At 56.6% G+C, this 22,806-nt stretch overlaps 1 protein-coding gene across 8 annotated transcripts; it reads right to left on the reverse strand.

The window, feature by feature from the left end:
- Positions 1 to 322: 322 nt before the first annotated feature.
- Positions 323 to 22,478, reverse strand: NOTCH4 (notch receptor 4). 8 transcript variants are annotated; one of them, XM_006736240.3, is made up of 30 exons: positions 22,277 to 22,478; positions 21,434 to 21,515; positions 20,956 to 21,248; positions 19,128 to 19,475; positions 18,930 to 19,052; positions 18,576 to 18,812; positions 18,305 to 18,460; positions 17,794 to 17,988; positions 16,230 to 16,343; positions 14,921 to 15,034; positions 14,711 to 14,833; positions 13,738 to 13,897; positions 12,769 to 12,914; positions 12,328 to 12,480; positions 11,991 to 12,108; positions 11,686 to 11,773; positions 11,171 to 11,321; positions 10,134 to 10,318; positions 7,734 to 7,986; positions 7,384 to 7,496; positions 6,076 to 6,599; positions 5,093 to 5,476; positions 4,812 to 4,987; positions 4,080 to 4,299; positions 3,852 to 3,924; positions 3,611 to 3,749; positions 2,785 to 3,080; positions 2,418 to 2,565; positions 1,827 to 1,924; positions 323 to 1,640 (listed from the first exon to the last, which is right to left on the reverse strand). In XM_006736240.3, the coding sequence occupies exons 1-30, from the start codon at positions 22,332 to 22,334 to the stop codon at positions 927 to 929; spliced, it is 5,982 nt and encodes a 1,993-aa protein (XP_006736303.1). In that variant the 5' UTR covers positions 22,335 to 22,478; the 3' UTR covers positions 323 to 926. The 8 variants fall into 8 exon arrangements, with proteins under 8 accessions (XP_006736303.1, XP_006736302.1, XP_081684085.1 ...); XM_006736239.2 differs by having other exon boundaries at positions 3,843 to 3,924; XM_081827959.1 differs by having other exon boundaries at positions 3,843 to 3,924; positions 11,686 to 11,860.
- Positions 22,479 to 22,806: the final 328 nt, after the last annotated feature.

Genomic DNA, 22,806 nt, shown 5'->3' on the forward strand with positions numbered 1-22,806 from the left:
TGCTCTCTCCATCTTCCTCAATTTGAGGCTTTAGGAATAACTAAATGCCCTTGGGAGAAGACAAAGGATATGTATGGTCGTGTGTGTGTGTGTGTGTGTGTGTGTGTGTGTGTGGTTTCTCCCTGGGCTATGAGAGATTCCTGCCTTCAGATGATACTCTAAATTAACACAGTACCCCCAAATCTACTTATTCTTGTTTTTGAACTGTACTTAAAGCCTCCATGCAAAGGGATGACTTTGACCGTAGGGCACAAAATTCGGAAAACACTATGCAGTCATTTCCATATTTTTTCCCATTCCACTCAACTCTTCCAAAAAAAGATTAAGACTTCATATAAGCTTTATTATGGGTTGACAGATTTGAGGTTCTTAAATATAGTGGTGACCAGAAGAATGGCGCCTCATCCCTGCGATGGTTTGTTGAGGGAAGTGGGGAGAGTGCAAGGAATCATCAGCTGGAGTGGTCCCTGCCCCCTCCCGCCCACTTCAGCACCTACACCAGTGAATGGCACATAGTGGGCACTCAATAAATATTTGTCAGCCATTTGTGGGAGGTGGCTGTAATGGGTGATAGAGGCTTCCTTTGGATACCATATACAGGAAAGAACGTCTTACATCCTGTATGTCTGCAGTTACTGGTTCCAGTTCAGAGGTACTTCCCCAGTTCCACTCCACCCTTCCGTAGCCTCTCACCCTTATTTTCTGGGAGAAGGGCTGGGCCCTCGTCATTCCAGCACCCTAAACCCTTTTTCCAGGGCTGCAGTTTCTCTACGTGGAAGACGGAGTGGGCAAACACTCATTTGGGGAGGGACAGCATGCTCATGACCCCTCACTTTTGGGGCTCCAGGATCTTAAAATCTGGAGTCTTTCCAGACTGTCCTATAATGGGTGCCCACTTTCAGAATCCCTCCCTGTCACGTAGCGTCCTATTTTTGACCCTCGCCTCCCGCGTTTAAAGGTATTACTTGGTGGGTCGGGGGACCCCAAGCAACTTGAGGGGATCCCCGCTCCGGGGACGGCGTAAGACAGGGAGGCGGGATCGGAGTGTTGGAGGTGGGGCCGCAGGCTCCCAGGGTCACCCAATCGCAGGGCCAGTCATCAGCCGAGGCCACACCCCCGCTCCCGGAAGCGACCCCGGATCTTCCTTGCACTAAAGCTGGGTTGGGCCGAGGCCCGCGCATGCCTGCAGAAAACCTACGGGCTCCGGGGGGCGGGCCTTCCCCCGCTCCTCCTTTCGAAAGACTCTGGCAATGAGAGTAGGCTCCGCCCCCACGCGCGGCCCATTCTACGGACAAAGTCTGGCCTTGCAGACATGCTCCGCCCCCACGCGGGCCGGCCCCGGCCGACATTGTCCGGCAGCGGGACAGAGCCCCGCCCCCACGCGGGGGCAAGCTTCCCGACGCGGTCCGCGAGCGGGGTAAGGGGCCCGCCCCCCGGCCCGGCGTGGTTTTGTGACGCGCCTCCAGTGACCCCGCCCCCTCCAGCAGCGTCAGCAGATCCCAGTGGTTGCGCTGGCGGGCGATGTCCCCGGGCGCTAGCCCGGCCTGGTCCCGCAGTCCCCGGGCCGCTCCCAGGCCCAGCAGCAGTTGGGCTACCTCCACCGCCCCTTCTCGGGCCGCGAGGAACAGCGGCGTCTGCTCCTATGCCGGAAGAAACAGCCAGGGGGCGAGGTCAGGGAGGGCCACGCCCACAGGGTGACTCTTCCGGGCTCCACCCACTTGGCCACTGGCCTTTCCCCCTTCAGGTTGGGTGGCGTTCCCGCGCTTTCCGCCTCTCCCACGCCCTGTTTTGTTTTGTGTTTTTAGGCAACCAGCTCCCGGTCTAACCCTGCCGTCCTGGGCGTCTTTATCGGCTCCGGCCTGGAGAAGGGAGCGGGCGGCCCGGGCGTTGTTCACGGCGGCGGCCCAGTGCAGCGCGGTTTTTCCTAGGGGACGACGTGGGTGGTTGTTACTCCGAGGCTGGGGAACAGACGCCTGGGTTCCTGTTTCCCACGGATTCTGGTTTTGGGGGAAGGACTTATTTGGGCCCTCGGGGTTACCTCAAAGGCGGAAGCGTTGCCCGGGTGACCGCCGGCCGGCAGGAAGCCTTGCTTCTCGTCACGTCACCGGCGCGCGGGAGGGACAATGGGGCATTGTTCTGGGCTCTGTGGGACCGGGAGACCTCCCCCCACTAGACCTCTCTCCCTTCTCCCAGACACTCCTTCCTCAGCCTAGTTTCCAGTGGGCTAGGGCAGTGTGTGTATGTTGTTGAGTTCCATACTGACATCGCCCCGCAGATTTACCACCCGGACAGCTAGGTGGGAGGGAATCCCCCAGTCTCCAGTTGGTCCCTCTGCTGCTTCCTTTTTTTGCATCTTATTTCACACCCCATCTGTGCCACTTCTCCATAGCACAACACCAACCTCTCCAGATCCGTACCCCATTTATCTCTCGCCCCCACATCTGCTTGGGCTGCGATCAGTTCTTCAACCAGGTCCTCCACCGCCAGCCTGGCGGCCAGCATCAGGGCTGTGGTCCCGTCCTCTGTCCGTGCATCCACTGCAGTCTGTCTGCTGCGGAGTAGGAGCTGGGGGTCCAGAGAGGGCCAGTGACCCCTGGTATGTCCTGGATTGCTAGCTCACACTCTTAATCAGCTCCAAATCCGTATATGGTCATCTGTTGTTTCTCTTTCAGATCCCCAATCTCACATCACCTTCCTCTCTGCCAAACCCTAGGGGCTGCTTTTGCCTAGCTTTACTTAGGAGTTTGCCCCCTGTTCCCTTTAGCGACCCCCGTGTGCACTGACCTGGCAAACCTCCCGAGCATCAGCAGCCACAGCGGTGTGAAGAGGGGTGCGCCCTGCTCGGTCTGGCTGGTTGGGGTTGGCTCCAGCGGCAAGGAGGCGGCGGGCAGCGGTTGGCCGCGAGAATCGGGCAGCCAGGTGCAGGGGCGTCTCCCCAGTGCCCACAGTGTGAGCCTGGGGACAGGCCCCTCCACCCAACAGGGGTTCCCAGGGCTCAGGGCTTCCCAACCATGCTCCCTGGAAGGTTCTGGACTCCACTCCCCCACAGCAAACTGCTGACATCAGGGGTGTCACCCCATCTGTGGGTGGGAGACATGAGGAATGGGAGACAAGTCAGTCAAAAGGACATAACTGGGAGAGGAGGAGAACATAGAGGTTCAGGGAGAATCATAGCCTGAGGTGTCAGGAAGCCCAGCTCTGGCTCTTGATTTTGTGTGGCTTTCGTCAAATGACTTTTTTACTTTTCTCTGTGCTTCAGTTTCATCATCTGTAAAAGGAGCCAGTGGGCCTTAATTCTTAGACATTCTAAAGCAGTGGTTCTCAAACTTGAGTCTGGATCAGATTTACCTGGAGGGCTGGTTAAAACACACATTCTCCAGTGTCTCAAATTTCTGAGTCAGTAGTTCTGGAGTGGAGCCTGACAATTTGTGTTTCTAACAATTTCCCTGGTGATGCTGATTCTTCTGTCCCGGGACCACACTTTAAGAATCACTATTCTAAGGCACTAACTCTAACATTAATTTTCTCAGTTCTAATATCAAAAGGCTTTCTGATTCTAAAAGAGTCAAAAGGGAGTTTTCCTTTTCTTGGTCTGGGTTGGCTCACATACCAGGTCCACGGGTGTCCACGTCAGGGACATCCATCTCCGATTCCTGGGGAGGGGTCAGCATGGCTGCCTGGGGGAGCTCCTGACAGTCACCGCTCAGAGGCCAGAGCGGGCACTTGGAGGGTGAGGCCATTTCTTCAGCCTTAGGATCAGAACAAAGATCAGTGAAGGAAGGGTGACTCGTCCCTTCAACTCCGCCATTACCTAAGGACCATTCCTGCCCCAGTGCTTTCACCTGGCCCACCTCCTCTCCTTCCTCGGGGCCTGAGCACATCACAACTCCATCCTCATCAACTTCTGCGTCTGGCTTCAGTGCCCTGGAAGGGGGTGTTTGGGTAGAGGACCTTCAGGGTCCCCAGGATTTCCAGCAGCCTTCCTCCCCCTCTCCCCTTCCTCTGTCATCAGCTTCTGATCATAAATATCTCCACAGGAAAGAGTCCCCTCCCTGGGCCCCTTTCCTCCTCACTCTTACTTGAGGCCAATGCTGTCTTCACCCAGGGGAGGCCGGCGTCTGCGGGGAGCCGGCTGAGTTCGAGGCCTTCTAATGAACCCAGGGGGCAGCCAGAGGGCCCCATGCTCTCGGCGCCGCCTCCGGATGAGCTGAAGGACGAGAAGAGCCCCAAGGGCCAGGAGAAGCACCCCGGCCACTGGTGAGCACAGCACAGGCCAGGGAAGCTGGTTGGTGGGTGGTGCTGGCGGGAGACACAGTCACAAAAAGAGACCATTTCTCGTGAGGCTGGGCACTACTCTGAGACCTTTGGGCAAGTGCAGTAACTTCTTTCATCAGTTTCCTCATCTGCAAAGTGGGAATCATAATAGTACCTGCCACATGGCATTGTTGGGAGGATTAAATGAGTTGATACTGTAAAGCCCTTAGAGCACGGCCTGGCACGTAGTAAGTGCTATATGGGTTATGATTCTTTCGTGTACCGTGAGCTGTTTGACAGGGATGATTGGATTTAGTAGAGAGGATAGACCAGATGATAAAGGTTAGGATAAAATACGTAGGGAAATGAGGAAGGAGATTGAAGAGCAAATGGGCCATGAGGAGATCCACTTAGAGAATGAGAGGTTCACGAGGGTCAGTCTCCACACAGAACATTTGGGGTCCCTGCAATCCTGTGTCATTTGGCTTCCATTGCTATTTGCTGGCATGGAAGTGGGTCTGGGAGCAAGGTCAGGGGAGATGAGGGGGGTCACCTACCGGTGCCAGCACGAGGATGGGCAGCCAGCAGGGGTCCCGGCAGCAGGTGCTCCAGGGCCCCCACTGCTGCCATGGCGGCCAGGAAGCGGAGCAGGAGCCCAGGATCCCAGGGACAGCGGGATGCAGGGTGGTCAGGGCCACAGCGGGACAAATCCACACCCATCACCACCACAAACCTGTGGGGGAGGCGCCGCAGAGACCCCTGTGTTGGTCCCTCGTTCCCTTCCCTCCACCCATCAAAAAACCGGTGTCTGCTGCATCCTCCTGCCCGGCCTTCTTACCCAGTGCTGAGAGAGTCCGTCTCCTTGCCCACAGGCTGTGTGTGAGGGGTTGCTCTCTCCTGATGTGAGGGGTCCGGGGCTCCTCCTAGCTCCTCTTCGGCCTGGGCCCCAGGATAGGGGTACACCATGTCCTTGCCATCACTATCCTTCCTTACCCAGAGCCCCACTCTCAGAGTCAGGGATAGCACCCGGGCCAGGGCCAGCAGCTGCTGGTCCAGGGCTGGCGGGCTCAGCACCACCAGCAGGGCCAGGGAGGGCCCCCATTCTGAATCCCCATCTATAGGCCTGCAGTCACCCCCATCCCAGCCACATTCGGCAGTGTTGCAGCCTTTCTCGCAGTGCCCGTTGTGGAAGTGATCGTGGCAGTACTGGTCATAGGCTGGACTGTGGGGTGAGGAGAGGGGGACTCAGGATCCCCAAAGAAACCCGACCCCCTTCTTCATTCCAGAGAGATGCCTGATATTCCACGCCTCTAGGGCACTGGTTGCTAAGTGGGGAGAGCTCCGGAGCAGTGGGCTTGGTCAGGCCCTGGATGGCAGGTAGCCCAGACCCTCTAATGTCTGTGACGCCCTTGTCTCCTAAGACTGTCCCCTCTCCCTACCATCCCAAGCTGTCCTGTCTCCCTGAAGGAGAGTCCAAGGCCCTTTTCCCTCAGGGGTGCTGGTTGCTAGGGGAGATCCTCCATGGCAACGGGGCATAGAGAAAGAGGCCTGAGGCCAGAGCTCCCACAGCTCTTAGAGAGGAGCTCAGACAGAGGCAGTGCCCTCCTTCCCGGTCCCCATGCTAAATATTGATGCTGCCCTCCTCCCCTGGGCTGGAGCCTAGTGTCTTCTACCCCTACTTAGCAACAGTTATTAGGGTGGAAACTCCCCGGAGCCTGAGGCTGTGGTCACACTGCAACCCCCCCCAGAGGCATCTGTGTCCTTCTCCTGCCTCACCCTGCCCTCCCCACCCCAACCCCCAAGTCAGGGTTTCAGGCTCACGTGCAGGCCAGAGGAGTCTCACAGTCGTAGCCATCAAACAAACACTCTGCAGAGTCGCACTGCGGGTGGCACTGCCCATCCCGGAAGAGAAGCCAACACTGGGAGTGGGAGGGGCAGCCCTTCCAGGGGTCCGGGACCCCCAGGGAGCAGTCTCCCCCATCCCAATTTCCTCCAGGGCCGCTGCAGCCAGCGTCACAGGCCCCATCTCCACCTCTGCCTTCGCATCCCTTTGCTCCGGGCCTCTGACACCGGGGCCCTGGAGAGCTGGGAGGGCAGGAGCATCGGAAGCCTGGGGCCCCCAGCCCCGGGGTCTCTGAGCAACTGCCATTGTGTAGGCATGGAGAAGGAGGGCCACAGCCGCGAGGAGCTGGTGGGGTCAGGCAGTCAGGGCCCCCATAGCCATTGAGGCAGGCACAGTGGGGTGGGAAGCCAGGCTTGCGGGAGGGCAGACACAGGCCACCATGGTGGCAGTGATGGAGGCCGCAGGAGGGAGCTCTGTGGCTGCAGGTGGGGCCCTCAAAACCCTGTGGAGAGGAGAGAGAGATTGGGGGAGGCCCTTGTATTATTCTTTCTACCCCCTGCCAAGCAAACTCTTGGGTTAAGATAATTCAGAGGGTTCTACAGTCTCATATCCGGAAGGGGCCTCAGAGAACATCAAGTTCATCATTTTATAGATGTTGAAACCATGGTCCATGGTATTTTCACACAATGACATACTACACAATGATGAAAATGGATGAACCACAGCTGTGGCAACAACCTAGGAGACTAAGCACTTAGAGAGTGGTAGTAATTAAATTATCTTCATCTTTGGACTTAGGATTATATACTTTTTCTCTGGACGGGGAACAGGATAGAGGAAGACATAAGTACATGTGAGTTATCGTTGCTACTGTAATTCTTAGGTTAGGTTTATGGGTGTTACATTATAAGAAAAATACAAAGAAGGCCGTGCACAAACCAATGATGTTAGTGTATCATGAACCAAGGCTTATGATTAACCGGATTTCACGCATCTGAGGTCCATAAACACACACACACACACACACACACAGAGGTAAAAGAACTTACCCAAGGTCTCACCCAGCTTGACTTTGGGGCCTTCTCTTAGGCAGTGCCCATGATTTCTGAAAATTCCATTCATGCTACCACCTGGTCCTGCCTTTCCCCCTGAACTGCTTCTGAGTCACTCACCCCGTAGCACGGGCTAGCTTTCGCCAAGAATTCCCCTCTAGGATCCCAGCTCAGGCATTCTCACCTTGCATCAGTGCTGGGGGCAACAGAGAAGACAGCTTTGCAGTCACTCACCTGGGGGCAGTGACAGGTGAAACCCAGGGGTGGTCCCGCTGTAGTCTCACAGGACCCCCCATGGGAGCAGGGCTGGCTCTGGCAGGGGTCTGTCTCCACTTCACACCACTGGCCTGTGGTGGGGTGGGATTAGATGTCACACCCTGCTTTGGTCACTGCCTCCTTCCTAGCTCATTCCTGGGAATTGACCCAGCACTCTACCTGCGCAGGCAGAGGGATCCTGGGGCTTATTCTCTGGGGTGGGGTGTGGAGGCAGGGGGATGGACACAATGACTAGGTTGCCTTGTGGGTGGGGATTGTGAGCCCGGTTGTGCCACAGACGGGCCTACACACACCCTCCCAGGCCTCACCCGTGTATCCAGGCAGACACCGGCAGTAGAAGGCATTGGCCAGAGAGTGACAGGCTGCCGTGCCTATGGGGTGGCAGGGCCGGTCCAGACACTCGTCAACGTCCCCCTCACAGCGCAGGCCCACAAAGCCTGGAGGGCAGGTGCAGGAGAAGCCTCCAGGTTTGGGGGTGCAGGTCCCATGGTTGTGACAGGGCTGGGATTGACAAACATTGGATTCCTTCGAGCAGTTCTGTCCACTGTAGCCTGGGGCACACTGTTGGCAAAGAGGGTCAGACAGGGAACCAGTTATCCAGCCCATCCCAACACTACGGGGGACCCAGCTCAAGATCGTCTGCCCAGCTCTCTCCCACCTTCCAGTTCAAAGCATCATTCAACTCACCATCCATCACAGCCCTGTGTAGCCTAACCCTTCTGTCTCAACTCCATAATACACAGTCGTTCAGTGGTGTGCAACTTAGCCCCTCCAGCAGTCCCAAAGCATCTTATGGCGCATTGCCACTAAACAATAGCTCCGTTTTTGGTAAGACCTCCCTCCCCCAGCCACACCTCCACCAGGCTCTGTCATGCTTTATTGATTAATTTTTTTTAAAGATTTTATTTATTTATTTGACAGAGAAAAACAGCCAGAGAGGGAACACAAGCAGGGGCAGGGGAGTGGGGGAGGGAGAAGCAGGCTTCCCGCCTGAGCGGGGAGCCCGATGTGGGGCTCGAACCCAGGACCCTGGGATCATGACCTGAGCCGAAGGCAGACGCTTAACGACTGAGCCACCCAGGCGCCCCTTTATTGATTAATTTGTCAGCATTTACTGAATGCTTACTTTGTGCCAGGTACTGTTTTAGGCACTAGGAATATGAAGAGAATTAGAGCTCCTCCCCACTTCCGTGAAGTTCTCATTCAACCAGAAAAGAGAGACTAGCTAGCATTTATTACATGATTTTTATACATAACCTCATAAAACTCTCCCCCAAACCCTGCATGTGTGTTATCTCATTTGATTCTCACTTTACAGAAAAGGCAAACTATTCCTGGAAATACTGAGTGACTTGCACAAGCTGGTGGCCGAGCTGGGATTCGGTGCAAGTCTGTGATGTCCTAACCAGTGCCCTGAAGCATTTGGGGATTGTTTCATGCCATTCTGCCAGTGGGAGAGGGGTCACTGATGAAGTTCTGTACCATGGGCTGAGCTGTTGCAAGAGCAAGGAGAGCATGTAAGAACACAGTGCCAGCAAGGCTTCAGAAAGGAGGAGAAAGAGGGGATTACAGAGAATCCGGGGAGTGGCCAGAGGGCTGGGAGAAGCAGGTGAACGGGGTGTTTTGGGGATGTCTGAGGGAAGGAGTCTCAGGAAAAGGGAGGTAAAGCTGAGTCATGGGTGCAGGGGTGTTCACTATTAATTAGTACACTGCTTTTGTGTATGTTTGAAAATGTTCGTAACAAAAAGTTAAAAAATAAAAAAATTAAAGAGAATGGTTAGGGGATCCACATCATGCCTTTTATTCAAAGTCAGGGTTCTTTTTTTTTTTTTTTTTGAGAGGGAGAGAGACACACACACACGCGCACACACACACAGAGGGAGAGGGAGAGAATCTTAAGCAGGTTCCATGCCCAGCCTGGAGCCTGATGCAGGGCTCTATCTCATGACCCTGAGATCATGACCTGTGCTGAAATCAAGAGTCAGATGCCGACTGAGTCACTCAGGCGCCCCCAAAGTTGGCATCAGGCATCAGGCTGCTCAGACTTGAATCCCAGCTTTGCCTCTGCTGCTCAGTGACCGGAACCACCAAAGAGAGGCCCAAACCCAGGCTGGAGAGAAGTTAGGGGCATTTTCCTGAGCAAGGTGCCTCTTGGGCACCATCCGGTGGAAGAGGGGTGAGGAAGGGCACGGAAGAGCCGGTAAACGGGGTGTGTAGGGAAGCCAGCCGCAGCTGGAGCAGAGAGTAGGAGGGTGGGGGTGGGGCGAGATAAGACCCGAGGGTCAGGCCAGGCTGGGTCACTCGGGCCTTGGACTTCACTGTCAAAGAGGTGGGCAGCCACTGAAGGGTTTTAAGCAGGGGAGTGACAGGTCAGCTTAACATTTTCAACAGAGCACCCTGGTGGTGGAGTAAAGGCTGAGCCTCCAGGCAGACAAGTTTGGGGGCAGGGACAGGGTGCTCCAGGCCTGCACAGATTATGCCCCACAGGCAATGGGACAAAGGGTGAAGGAGGAAGGACAGAGTTGAGAAAGATTTAGGAGGCAAAAGGACAGGACTTGGCGGTGGGTTGGATATGTGGGGTAAAGAAAGGAAAGGGGGTGAATCCATCAGTGCCCCGCCCAGTGGCACTGTGCTAGTGCGCTCCCCCCCCCCCGCCCTGTGCAGCCCACCCTTGTCTCCCCTCCCCGCTCTTTTCTAGACCTGCTCACCTGGCAGAGATACCCACTGGGCTGGGCTATGCAGGTGGCCCCGTGCTGGCAGGGCCTGGACTCACATGGGTTCACTCTGTCCTGGCATACACCACCTTCGAATCCAGGAGGGCAGCGGCAGAAATACGAGGAGCCACTGTCGATGCAGACGCCTCCATTCTGGCACAGGGAAGAAACTTCTGTACCTGAGGAGAGAGGCAGACAGGGATGGGCACAGCTAAGTGGGGTGGAAAGGTTCTCGGGGGCCCCAGACACGGAGCAGAGAGGCTCTTGGGGATCACTAATATTCCTGGGGTGGGTGGAGGCCACTTGGAGCCTGAGGAGTCAGTAACTTCTGGTGCTAAAGAGGTTATAACATCAAGATCTCCCTCCTGCCTGTTCTGCCAGAATGGAGAGAGATACCTCTTGTTAAGCTTATTAGAGCATTATAAGCAACTGTATTCTTGGTTTAAAACAAGTCTCAAGCAAGCAAGAACTCAAAGGAAACTTCAGAGGGGGGCGGTTAACTAATGGCTCAAGTCTGTCCCCTGAATTTGCATCCCCTGATGTTTTCTCACTGGGATTCCCATTCCCTAACCCCACAGGAGGCTCCTTCCTGAGTTCTGCTCCTATTAAGCCTTATATGAATAAGGGGCATATTCTTTTACAAGGGGGTTGACATATCCAAGTGAGTGGGGAGCAGCAGTCGAGTGCAGTTGGGTTAAGTGTGATCTACTCTAGATGCATTATGGTGGTAATGACAGAGTTGAGTTGCTTCACATTGAGTTGTGTCCCAGTAGTTGTGTTAACCTGGAGTCTTGTTGGCTGGACTGGTTGGTGTTGCTTGAGTTGTGTTGAGCATGGTGATAGAAGCTGAGTTGTGTTAAGTTGCCCCGCGTGTGAGGCTGTAGAATCAGTCATAGTGTTTGGTCTGTGTTACTTTGACTTTCATTTGGTTGTTTTGGCCAAATGTTGTGTGTGGATACCCTCAGGGATCAGGTAGAGGCGGACATCCTTTCTCTCTTTATCTGCTCCCCAGTTGGCCCTTGGGTCAGTACCTTGGCTCAGAGCGGCCTGCTGACAGGACAGTGGCAGGTTGCAGAGAGGCCCGGTCCATCCTTGAAGGCAAAGGCACTGAAACGAGGGCCCAGTCTGGAGGCAGTAGGAATTGTGTAGACAGGGCTTCTGGGCACATAAGTCCATCAGAGTCTGAGGTTTGGGAGGGAGCATGAGTCAGGACAGAATATCATGTTTTTAGGCCCAGAGATGGTCTTTGGCTAGCTCCTCAAAATCCTCACCTCTCAAACTCTCTCCAGAATGGTCTGGGGCCAGGTGATAGCCCCCCGCCCCCGCCCCTGGTTTCCTTTGATACCCACATCCCAGAGCAGTCCCTGGCATCAGAGATCCTTTCATTCCTTCTATTCCATGCAAACCTCAAGCTAGACCTCCACTCCCAGATTCCAAACCCCCTTTCCTGTGGATACTTTTCCCCAGCTCCCTGCTCTGTCTTAGAACTGGAGACCCTCCCACCAGAGCCCTCCAGCCTCAGCACAGTTGGCTCAGCACCCCTCACCTGGCAGCTGCCTCCCGTGTAGCCAGGGGAGCAGAGGCAGTGGGGACCCTGAGGGCCATCTTGACAGGTTGCCCTGTTCCTACAGGGGCTGGAACAGGACAGACACAGGGCACAGTGGGAGGAAGTAGGGCAATCAAAAGGGAGGGAGTGTGTGATGTGGTGGTGAGATGGGGAACTAGAAAGGGAGGCAGAGTGAAAGGATGTGGGATATAGAGTTTGAGGCAGCCTGGAGCCCCAGAGGAGATGGAGAGGAAGGGTGGGGAGGCTGAGGGGCCCCCTCCCTTCCTCTTGGGGTCTTTGCTCACTTGTCTGCACAGCTGGGTCGGGTCCTTTCCTCACAGCGTGGGCCCTGGAAACCCGCAGCACAGAGGCAGGACGAGGTGCCAGGCCTGTTCACACAGGTACCCCCGTTGAGGCACGGGGCTGGAGAGAGGAGGCTGTGAGGGGTGGGGTTCCTTGCCTGTAACCTCGCCTGTGGCCTTAGTCACACCACGCACAGGACATACGCACCCCCCTGCTGCCCCCATCAAAACAGCACCCCATCATGGTGCCCAATTAATTTGTTTTCCTACGGCACAAACACACCCCGACCAGTTCCTCGATCCTCCTGTGGCCCAGCTGGAGGACACGGTGGGCACTCACCAGAGGCACAGTGGTCAGTGCTGGTCTGGCAGCGGGGCCCAGTGTGGCTCAGAGGGCAGGTGCAGGAATAGCCCCCAGGCCTGGGGCTACAGGAGCCACCGTTGAGACAGGGCCCTGAGTGACAAGCTGTCACCTCCTCACTGCAGGTAGGCCCTGAGGGAAATGAGTGGGGTCTGAGAAAGGGAATCCTCTTCTCTCTTGTCTTCCTCTGCTTCCCTCCCCCTTCCTTTTCCTCATCCCCATCCCTATTTTCTCCCATCCAATCTTTTGTCTTTTCTTACTGTCTCCCGCACATCACCTGTGTTCCCTCCCTGCAGCTCATGCCCCATTCTCCTTGGTGGTGACCCATACCCAGAGTCCTTGGACACATGTCTCTACTGGCCTTGCCCTTGATTAGAGGGTGGCCAGCCCAGAATGTCTGTGGCTTAGGGAGAGCCTCACCTGTGTAGCCTGGGGGGCAGGTACAGTTGTAGCCAGAGGGCTGGGGGTGGCAGGTCCCCCCATGGGCACAGGGGATGGAAATACAGTCCCCCAGCTCTGCTTCACATTCTGGTCCTGTCCAGCCCACATCACACACACATGAGGATCTGGTCATGAAGAGAAAGGGGAGGGTTTTTTCTTCTTCTGGTGTTTTTCTCTTCACCTCCCCTCACCGATGGTCAGACCCCTAGGACCTCATTTTTTGGTCCTGAGACTCTGGCCCCTTTCTTCAGTGGCTCTGCTCTCAGCATTCCCCCTTCCATACTATATGTAAGAATATGTATATATGTTTCTCCTATAACTGTTTATTGTCTGTCTTTCCTCATTAGAATGAAATCTCCATGAGAACAGACACGCTGGGGCGCCTGGGTGGCTTAGTTGGTTAAGCCTTCAGCTCTGGTCTCGATCCCAGGGTCCTGGGATTGAGACCTGAGTTGGGCTCCACCTGTGTTGGGCTCCCTGCTCAGTGGGGAGCCTGCTTCTCCCTCTCCCTCTGCCGTTTCCTCTGCCACTCCCCAGCTTGTGCTCTCTCTCTGTCAAACAAATAAATAAAAATCTTAAAAAACAAAACAAAACAGACATTTTGTCTCTTTTGTTCTGTGCAGTTCCCCCAGTGCCTGGAAAAGTATCCACACATAGTAGATGCTCAATATTTGTCTAATGTATGATGAATTGGCCCTGGGATCTAATGCTTTTCTTTCTGCTCTGACCCCCTAGCCCTCGGTTTCACCTGTGATTTAGGAACTCTGCCCCCACGGGACTGCACTCACTAGTCGCGCCCTCACATTGGCGGTGAGCTCAGCACTTTGCCATCTCCTTCCTCTTCCCTCTTGGTCATTTCCCACAGGCTGGCGGCTCACTGGCTGTCTTCTCCTGCCCTCGCTGAGGAGGACCGGAGGCCGGTGCGAGTGGGGAGGCCTGGAGGGTTACCTGTGACAGAGCCCATGGTGGCAGGTGCAGTTGTCCTCAATGGGGGCACAGCCGGGGCTCCCATCGGGGCAGAGGCAGGGGGCCTTGTCCTCCTGATCATAGCACTTTTGCTTGGGCTGGCACAGGTTGGGGGCACACAGGGGAACCTCACAGAGATGACCTGCAGTGGGGAGATGGGTCAGAGAGAAAACAGAGTCCCTCCATGCCCTCGATGGGGCCAAAGCCACTTCTTACGTACAACTTGCTCACTCCCCATGAAGCTGTCCTTCAGTGGCTCCCTGTTGCCTCAGGATACAGTCTAACTTCCTCAGGGTGACACACAGGGCCTTGCGTGACACGATTTCCCTGTTACTGCTGTGCTCCTCAGGTTTGCTCTGTTGCACCCTAAGCTCAGGATGTCCTGTGGCTCCTTAAGTAGGGTGTGCTTTTCACCTGCAGCTAAAACATGCAATCACTCTATCATGACAAACTCCTACTCATTCTTCAAGACTCAGCTCAGCCATCACCTCCTCCATGAAGCCTTCTCATCTCTAGTCTGGTTGGCTGGTCTCTGTGCTCCTATAGAATCCTATGCAGTCCTCTCCCAGAGCACCTTTGGACCATAACCGACAAGAGACTTCTTGGTCTCTCTGCACTGGATTTAAAGCCAGTTGAGGAGAGCAGCTCTCTTATTCCACTTGTGCCTGTGTCTGGCAGAGGAGACAATAGGTTCCTGCTAAATAAGCAAATGAATGGCTTCCTGTTGAACCCTAATCACACCATTCATGTCGGGCTCGGTGTGGGCCCTACAGATAACATCTGCAGTCAGCCCAAGCTTGTGTGGGTGTGCAGGTTGTCAATGGAATAACTCCAGGGGGTTCCAGTCTCCTTCTCTTCTCACATCCCAACCCTCGAATACCCAGCAGTGACCTCTGCCCCACCCCAGATGGGCTCAACTCTCCGGCCAGTCCCTTCTATCGCCTCCCCTGCTGACCTGTGAAGCCAGAAGGGCAGAGGCAAAAGAAGGCTCCGGGGAGATCCAGGCAGCTGGCTTCAGCGGGGCATGGGCCACTCAGGCACTCGTCCACCTCCACCTGACAGCGCGGGCCTTCAAAGCCTATGGCACAGCAGGAGGATCAGGGACCTGCCCGGAAGTCTGCCCTTTGCCCCCACTCTCCCCTCCAGCGTTTGAGCCCTGCTTCACCTGGGAGACACTCGCAATGGAAGGATCCGGGCTGGTCCTGGCACTGACCCCCATTGGCACAGGGAGAGCTCTCACACTCATTGATGTCCTCCTCACACCACGAGCCAGTGAATCCTGGTGGGGCCAGGAGTGAGTGCGGAGAGATGGCAAAGGTTGTCTTCTCTTCCCTTCCTTCCTTCCTTCCTTCCTTCCTTCCTTCCTTCCTTCCTTCCTTCCTTCCTTCCCTCCTTCCTTCCTTCCTTCCTTGCTCCCTCCCTCCCTCCCTCCCTCCCTTCTTACCTTCTTTTCTTTTTAGTGACTTTCTCTAGATTTATTAGGGAGTTTGTCACAGATATTTGTGACTGAGCTGTACAGGTATGATTTCATGGATTTAAACAAGAAATTTAGAGTTAATACTGATATTTAGTCTTCTCTTTACATATATAGAAATAACATCGCTACAAATTGTAATGGAGAGAATCTTGTTTCCAATGGCTTGGTTTGGGGGTTCATCTACATGTTTCGTTATATAATGAGGCACCAGTTTGGGGGCTTCTCAAATAGTGATTTGAGTTTCAGAACATAACAGAGAGTAACTTGGTGACTTTGTTCTTCATATAAATAAGGCATAACTGGGTATTTGTGTCAATGCTGAAAACACATTGTATCCAAAGCATAAATGTAAGTCCTGGCCCTTCCCCTCACCAGGAAAGGTGAACCTGGAGGGCTTCCCAGAGAAGACACCTGGGGCAGGTGGAGATGACAGGAGGATGATGCTCAGCCCCCTGCCAGCTGTGTGACTTTGGGCAAGCTACTCGAGCTCTCTAGGTTCCAGTTTCGTCCTCTGTAAAAGGGGAATAATGGAACCGACCTCATGGTGTCATTGAAAGGATTAAACGAGGGAATGTCTGAAAAGTACACAGCCAAGGGCCCGGCCTGGAGTAGTCAATAAACATTCGTTATCATCAGAGCAAGGAACAGAGGTGTCCGGGGAAGCTGGAGAAGGAAGGCCTGGGGCAGTGTTCCCCGGGTCCAGGGTGAGCGGCGCCAAGACCAGCCCGGGATCCCCAGGAGCAGGGAGGGCACACAGAAGACTCTGGAGGAGGGCTAGAAAGGGTGGTTTGGGCAATTTGGCAGGACAGAGATGAAGGTGGGTGAGTACCCAGGGAAGATTTGGGGAATGTAAAAGAGAGTTTGGGGAGCAGAGGAGTTGGAGAAATGGGGGCCTCCTTGGCCAGGCCAGAGTGAGCTTCAAGAGGCTTGGGGTGATCCCGGGGCCTGACTGTGGGGCAGGGGTGGGGCCGGGGGCTGGAGTGGGCTCTGCACTCACCGGGCAGGCACTCACACCGGAAGCCGTTGAGCAGGTCGTGGCAGTCCGCCTGGTTCAGGCACGGAGCCGAGGCACACTCATCTGTCTCCACCTCACACAGCTGCCCTTCCAAGCCTGAGGACGTGGAGGTGTGGTGCGGGCTGAGGCTCAGCCAGGTCAGCCCCGCCTGCGCTGGCTGCTCACCCCTTCTGCCCCGGAGGCCGGGGTTCTAGAAAGAGCACGTGCCCCCATCAGGCAGCCCCTCCCAGGGTGCCCTGTGCCTGCCGGTTGGGGAGATGAGGCTGGGGTCCTGCTGCTCTGCTATGTGTAGCCCTGCCCCCTTCAGCTGTGAAAGCTCAGGGAGCAGGGCCCCTGCTGGGACCTGTGGGGGCAGCAAGGAAGTACCTTTTGGGGCCATTCTCCGCATAGAAGGTGGGCTCACCCGGCTGGGCTCATGAGCCTGGAGGTCCTCAAGGTACAAATGAGACAAATGGGCATCTGCTTGGAGGTGAGTCAAGTCTCTTGTTCTACCTGAGCAGGCCTCTGTGCCAGGGAGACCAGGAATCCCCAAGGGGGGGTATTTGAAGGGCATTTGGGGAGTTTTTGGTCCCATATTTGTCCCGTATCTTCGGGTTTGTCCTGGTATCCACAGTCTCACCCTGAACTGAAACTGGATCAGCTTCCAGACCTCAGCTGCCTCCCATTTCTTGCCTTGGGAGTCTGCTTCTGAAGTCCCTTAGTATCTATCCCTGTCCCTTGGATTGCTGGACCGTTTTCTCTGCTTTTGACCGTGGATGCTGCTCAGTTGAGAAAGGCTGTTTCGTGTAGTGGTTAAATCTATGGAAGCCCTGGGTTTGAATCACGGCCCTGCCACTAACCAGCTGGACAACTCCCTTAACCTCTCTGTGCCTCAGTTTCTTCATTTGTAAAATGGGCACAGCAACAATGCTGACCTCATAGGATTGTTGCAAAGATGACAAAAGGCAGGTCAGATGCTCAGGTGGTACCTGGCACAAAATAAGCTAGTATTTTTCTGGTTTCATTCAGCTTCCTGGTATTGGCTCTGTCTCTATGTCCCTGGGGAGACTTTTCTCCCCCTTAGAGCTAGCTTGGAGGTAGGTATAGCCTTGTGGCACTTTTTTTTTTTTTTTCTGTTGTACCAAATCCAAGCACACAGGCCCTTTGGGATTTTAAGGGTTTACTCGATCTCTACAGGGGAGAGTTTTTCTGTGATTGGGAGGAACATTCTGAGTTGGCATGAGCAGAGGCTGGTGTTCTGCTCTCCCTTGACTGGCTTCCATGTACAGCGGACCAGGCTGTGCACTTTATAATGACTATGAAATGAATGCTCTCCCCCTCACCCCCAGACTTGAGCAGTGCACAAGCTCACTATCATCCGTGGCAGGCCTTCTCCTAGGAGCCGCGGGTTTCCCCGAGTTTTTATCTGGGGTGGGGAGATGAGAAGCATTCTTTTGTAACTGTCCCCCCAACTGGCCTGGGGCCATTTGTGTTCTGCAGGGGTCATGCCTGGCGTGTTCAGGGTTAGCCCCCTGATCCTCTACCCAAGGCCCCATGCATCTGGTACCTGGCGGGCAGAGACAGTGGAAGGTGGCAAGCAGGTCCAGGCAGGTGCTGCCGGGGTGGCAGGGCTGGGACAGGCACTCATTGTGATCAGCCTCGCAGCGGGAGCCCGTGTAGCCAGGTGGGCAGAGGCAGTCAAAGGAACCAGGGGTGTTGAGGCAAGAGCCGCCGTGTTCACAGGGACTGGGGCCTTGCTGGGCTGGGAGGAGAGAAGAGTCAGGAGTCCGCAGGGGCCCGGCGTGGAAGGGCAAGGAAGCCGGACTGCCAGGGAAGGCGTGAGGGCCTGTTTGTGGCAGATGAGAGCAAATCAGAGAAAGAGCCGGTGTCTTTAAGATGGAGAAGGACTAAAAGGGGCCTGGAGGGCTGAGCATTGGTGAGAAGACTGTGTAGGGAAGGGATGCCAAATCTGGACCAAACCAGGAAAAAAGAGATGATTATATATTTCATTTGAAAAACAATTTGCAGAGGCTGCCTGGGGGCTCGGAGAGGCTCTGATGCGGGCGGGGGTGACCCACCCATCTGACACTCGTCCAGGTCCTGGTGGCAGGTGGGCCCTGAGTAGCCAGGCTGACACAGGCAGAGTGTGGAGCCCGTCAGGGGGTTGGTGCTGCACTGGGCTTCCCCGTGGCATGGCTGGCTCAGGCACATGTCCTCCATGTGGCACAGGAGTCCTGGAGGGCAGGGTGGCCGTGAGGCTCTCTGGGGCCGCTTGAAGCCCCAGCCGCCCTCCTGGTGCCTCTCTCACTTGCCATCTCTACCGCCACCTCCCCGCGCCCGCTGTCACACCTGTGCGGCCAGGTGGGCAGAGGCAGGAGAAGGAGCCCACGCGGTCAATGCAGGTGGATCCTGGGGCACAGGTGGCAGCAAGGCAGTCATCTAGGTTCTCTTCGCAGCCTGCGCCCCCCCAGCCGCTCACACACACGCAGTGGAAGCTGCCAGCCGAGTTCTGGCAGGTTCCCCCGTTTCTGCAGCGAGGAAGGCCCTGAGCCTCACATTCGTCCACATCTTCAGAGCAATCCCAGCCTGCGGGGGGCGGGGTGGGGAGGGGACAAAAGCTGGAGCTAGGAGCCCTGTGAGGAGGAGAGGCCAGGGGCGGACCATCTGGGCCGCAGGTGCATGGACTTGGCTTACACGACTCACCTGTCCAGGCCTCTGGGCAGAGGCAGGCGTAGGTGCTCAGCCCATCCTGGCAGGTGCCCCCATTCTGACACTGGTGGCCAGCACAGTCATCTGGATTCACCTCACAGCCTGGGCCTGTGAAACCTGACAGGGTCATGAGATTAGCTGAGGGAAGGGGACCTCCCTACCCAGGGAGAGGGGCTGCAGGTGAGGACACACCTTGGGGGCAGAGGCAGAGATGGAAGGTAGAGTCTCTCCCGGGAACCAGCTGACAGGTGCCCCCATTGGAACAGCCACTAGGGGGGCAGGGTCCTGGCTGAAGGTCACAGTGTGGACCCTCCTGCCCAGTGGGGCAGAGACACCAGAAAGATCCCAGGGTGTTATGACAGGAAGTGCCCTTGGGGCAGGGTCCGGGGTCCAGGAAACACTCGTTGATATCGTGTTCGCAGGCATGGCCCTCGAAGCCGGGTGGGCAGAGGCACTGGATCTGGGGGTGTGTGGCCAGACACACCCCTCCATTGATGCAGGGGTTGGCCGAGCAGAAGTCCTGAAGCTGGCACTGCTCACCTGAGGCAGAGGACAGAGGGGGCTGTTGGTGGCACTGCACAAATCCCAGCTCATCCGAGGGAACCCAGCTCCCCGCCTGGGTTGTCTCTGTGGCTGATTTTCACGTTTCCTTCCCTTTCCTCCCACACCCGCTTTGCCCTGCTCCACCACCCCGTGCCTCAGTTTGGCCATTCTGGAAAATAGGACATGTAGCTGTTGGTGGGACTATGGCCGATTGGCCTTGCCTGAGAAAATCTTGGTCCTTCCTGTGGTGACCTTTCCTTGGTGGGGAGGTGAGAACCACCCCCTGCCCGCCCTGCCCCCCGCCCCCGCAGGCAGGAGACTTAGCACTTTGCTGGGCCGAAAGTGGCTGTGTGCCCTTGGCCAGTTGTCTGGCCTGCCTCTTCTGGATTCCCTAATCTTTAGGTGGGTACAGCGTTCCGGATGATGAGGAGACGCCCCTCTCAGCCGTTGGCACAGGGGCCGTGGCCGAGGTGGCGGCTGACACTGAGCTGAGTCGGCACCTCCCGAGCATCGCCCCCTGTCCTCAGCGTGGATGTCAGCTGACAACCAAGGCCATGGAGAGCTAGTGCGAGGGCACACGCCTCTGCAGTGGTGGGGCTGCCGCTGGGCCTGGGAAAGAGCTGCCCAGAGTCCCTGCTCAGAGCACTGGGTCTGGCAAGCTGCCACCGATGATCCTTGTCACACAGCCTGCTCTCTCGCTGCCGAGTCCTCAGGATTACCCAGGCAGTTAAAACATCGCCATTCCTGGGCCCACCCCAGACCCACTACATCAGCCTCTCTGGGATGTTCAGGGCTTTCCAGGTGATGGCTGTGCGTCGCCAAATTTGAGAAGCCTTGTTTCTAGTCCACCGCTCACAGCGCACTTTCCCGCCCCTGTGGCCTCCACTGCCCCGTCCAGTCCGCTCCATCCTGGTGGGTCAGAGGAGCCTTCCACTCCGGGGGCTCTCCGCTGTTCCGCACCCCTGACCGTTTCCTCAGGCTAGCACACCCTGCCCCCGCAGGGTCCCGCACCCTTGCCCCAGGGCTGCACCCCTCTTCCCAGGACTGACACCCATTCCTCTCTCTGGGTCAGATCCTTTCCACCCTCGTTACCCCTCCCACCAGCGCGTCTTTCCAGGTGCTATTATGGGCTCCCGGTTCTCAGTAATAGAGGCCATTCAGATGCCCACCACCTTGTGCTAAGCGTTAACCCTCTAGCTGCTGGGTGGAGGGGCCAGGAAAGGGACCAGCGTGGGGCACTAAGGGGGCCTATGGCAGTAGCCATTCACTGACGGGTTTGGAAATACTGCAGCATTTTAACCATTGGTATGGCCGGGCTGGAGAATGTCAGTCTCCGGTAAATGGTCAGCAAGAGTCGGCTTCTTGATTCTCACAGGCTCTGTCCTCAGAAGGGCTCCCTGTCGCTCAGACTCCAATTCTGTCTTTCCCAGCCCCCTGCTCCTGCCTGTCCCCTCTCCCCCACCCCTGCAGTGCTCACCTGTCCATCCAGGCAGGCAGGAGCACTGTGGGTGGCCTGAGGCCTGGATGTGGCAGCGGCCCATTTTGGAACAGAAGGAAGAACAGGGGTCCTTGAGCCGGGCCTGGCACATCTGGCCAGTGAAGCCAGAGGGGCAGGTGCAGGAGAAGCTGGGGGCCAAGGGAGAGGGAAGGCTGGGGGAGCCTGGGAGGGCGGGAAGCAGGGCTTGGCAGCTGCCCCCATTCTGGCAGAGCTGGGCATCCAGGCAGGGGTCAGGAAACTGGCATGTCTCACCCAGGAAGCCAGGGGCACACCTGAGTGGGGGCAGGAGAGAGGAAGACTCGCGTCACTGGGCCCTCTTCGCCCTCCCACCTCCCTCCTTTGCTTTCCTTTCTCTTCAGAGCCTTCACGGCCTCCCTTTCTCCTTCCTTCCCAGTCCCCCCTCCGCCCTGCGCTCCCTCCCCCTTTCCAGTCTCTCTCTCCCAGGAGGCACACTCACTGGCAGGTCCCTTGTCCCTGAGATAGGTTCAGGCAGGTGCCTCCGTTGGCACAGGGTTCTGGGGAGCCCCCACAGTGCAGCACTGGGGATGGAGATGAGGATGGCATGGGACTGGGGGGCTTCGTGCTCCCTGGTTCCTCCTCTGGGTGCTCTGGAGGGACCTGCCTGCAGCAGCTCCACACATGTGCTCTCAACCACCATCCCCTCTGTTCCTGGTCCCCACGTAGGGCTCTTGCCCCAGCCCCCCCTTCTCCCAATCACAGGCCTCTAGATCCTCTCAACTCTTAATCCCCACCCCCTTTCCTGTTTATTCTCCAGCCTCCCAAGTGCAGCCGTGGGCTCCATCCCTGGGAAGCAGGACAACAGGGCTCAGGAGGGGGGCCCAAGGGACTCCAGGAAGGTGAATGGCTGAGACGTTGAAGGGATTTCCTCCCGGAAGGGCCCAGCATTGAGCCATCCGGGGGGTGGGGACAGCTGGACCAGGAAAGGGACTTGGTCAGCCCTTGACCTTCCCATGTCTCCATCTCCTGCTTTCTTGTCGTAGCCTCCCTTAGCAGGTGGTCAGTTTTTTTCCCTCTTCACCTCCTGAATGTGATTGCAAGGGCCTGCTGTCCCCCAGCTCCAAGGTCAGCTGGGTTCTCCCTGGGGGCAGGCACCCTCCCACCCATTCCCCTGATAGTCACCGCCCCTGGCACAGGCCCCAAAGCCTGGTTTGTGCAGCTCCATGGGCAGAGTCCTCCCTCCCTGTGTGAAACTCTCCTCCATCCAGTGTCCCCTGCCCCCAACCCACCGACACCCTCTCAAGGAAGATGGGTCCCCCACCTCTCCCGCCCCATGCCTCACCTCTGCTCTTGACGACTGAGTGACACAGCAACAGCAGCAGCAGTGAAGGGGGCTGCATCCCAGAGCCCCTGCCCCAAACCCAGACCCCTGGCCGCCTCGGGCAAGGACCCTGAGAGCCCTCACTGAGGCAGCAGCCACCTCCTCTGCTCCCACGGCCCCTTCCTCCTCCTCTGCCTGCTGCAAGCCTCACGTCTGAGCTGTTTCCTGAGTCACACAATGTCCTGGACACCCTAGCGATGGGAGGGGGAGGAGTGCGGGAACATTGAGGGGGATGAGGGAGGGGCCTTCTGTCCCTGACAACCCCTGGGGAGAGGGCGGGTGGGACTGTGTGGCTGGAGGGTAGGTGATAGAAGGGGAGCACCGGGCTGGTGGGGGAGGCTGGGACTGAACCCTATTGCATGGTCTCCCCTTTCTAGAGAGGAGAATGGCAAGGTGGCTGCCCCTTGCCTTGGGAGGGTCAGGACCGGGAACAGAGGTGTGGGGTGCTGAGACATCTCTTCCAGGTCCGTATCCATGCTTCTTGGACAATC

The sequence above is a fragment of the Leptonychotes weddellii genome, chromosome 8, assembly GCF_054177405.1.
Source record: "Leptonychotes weddellii isolate Sample4059 chromosome 8, ASM5417740v2, whole genome shotgun sequence".
NCBI lineage: Eukaryota > Metazoa > Chordata > Mammalia > Carnivora > Phocidae > Leptonychotes > Leptonychotes weddellii.

Excerpts from the sequence above, each read along its gene's own strand:
- NOTCH4 (XM_081827957.1), bottom strand. The coding sequence starts at position 22,334 with ATGCAGCCCCCTTCACTGCTGCTGCTGTTGCTGTGTCACTCAGTCGTC. Across the intron at positions 12,915-13,737 it reads CACCATGGGCTCTGTCACAG|ATCCTCATGTGTGTGTGATG; the intron begins GTAACCCTCCAG and ends CTTCATGACCAG. Across the intron at positions 3,925-4,079 it reads GAAGACAGCATTGGCCTCAA|GGCACTGAAGCCAGACGCAG; the intron begins GTAAGAGTGAGG and ends ACCCCCTTCCAG.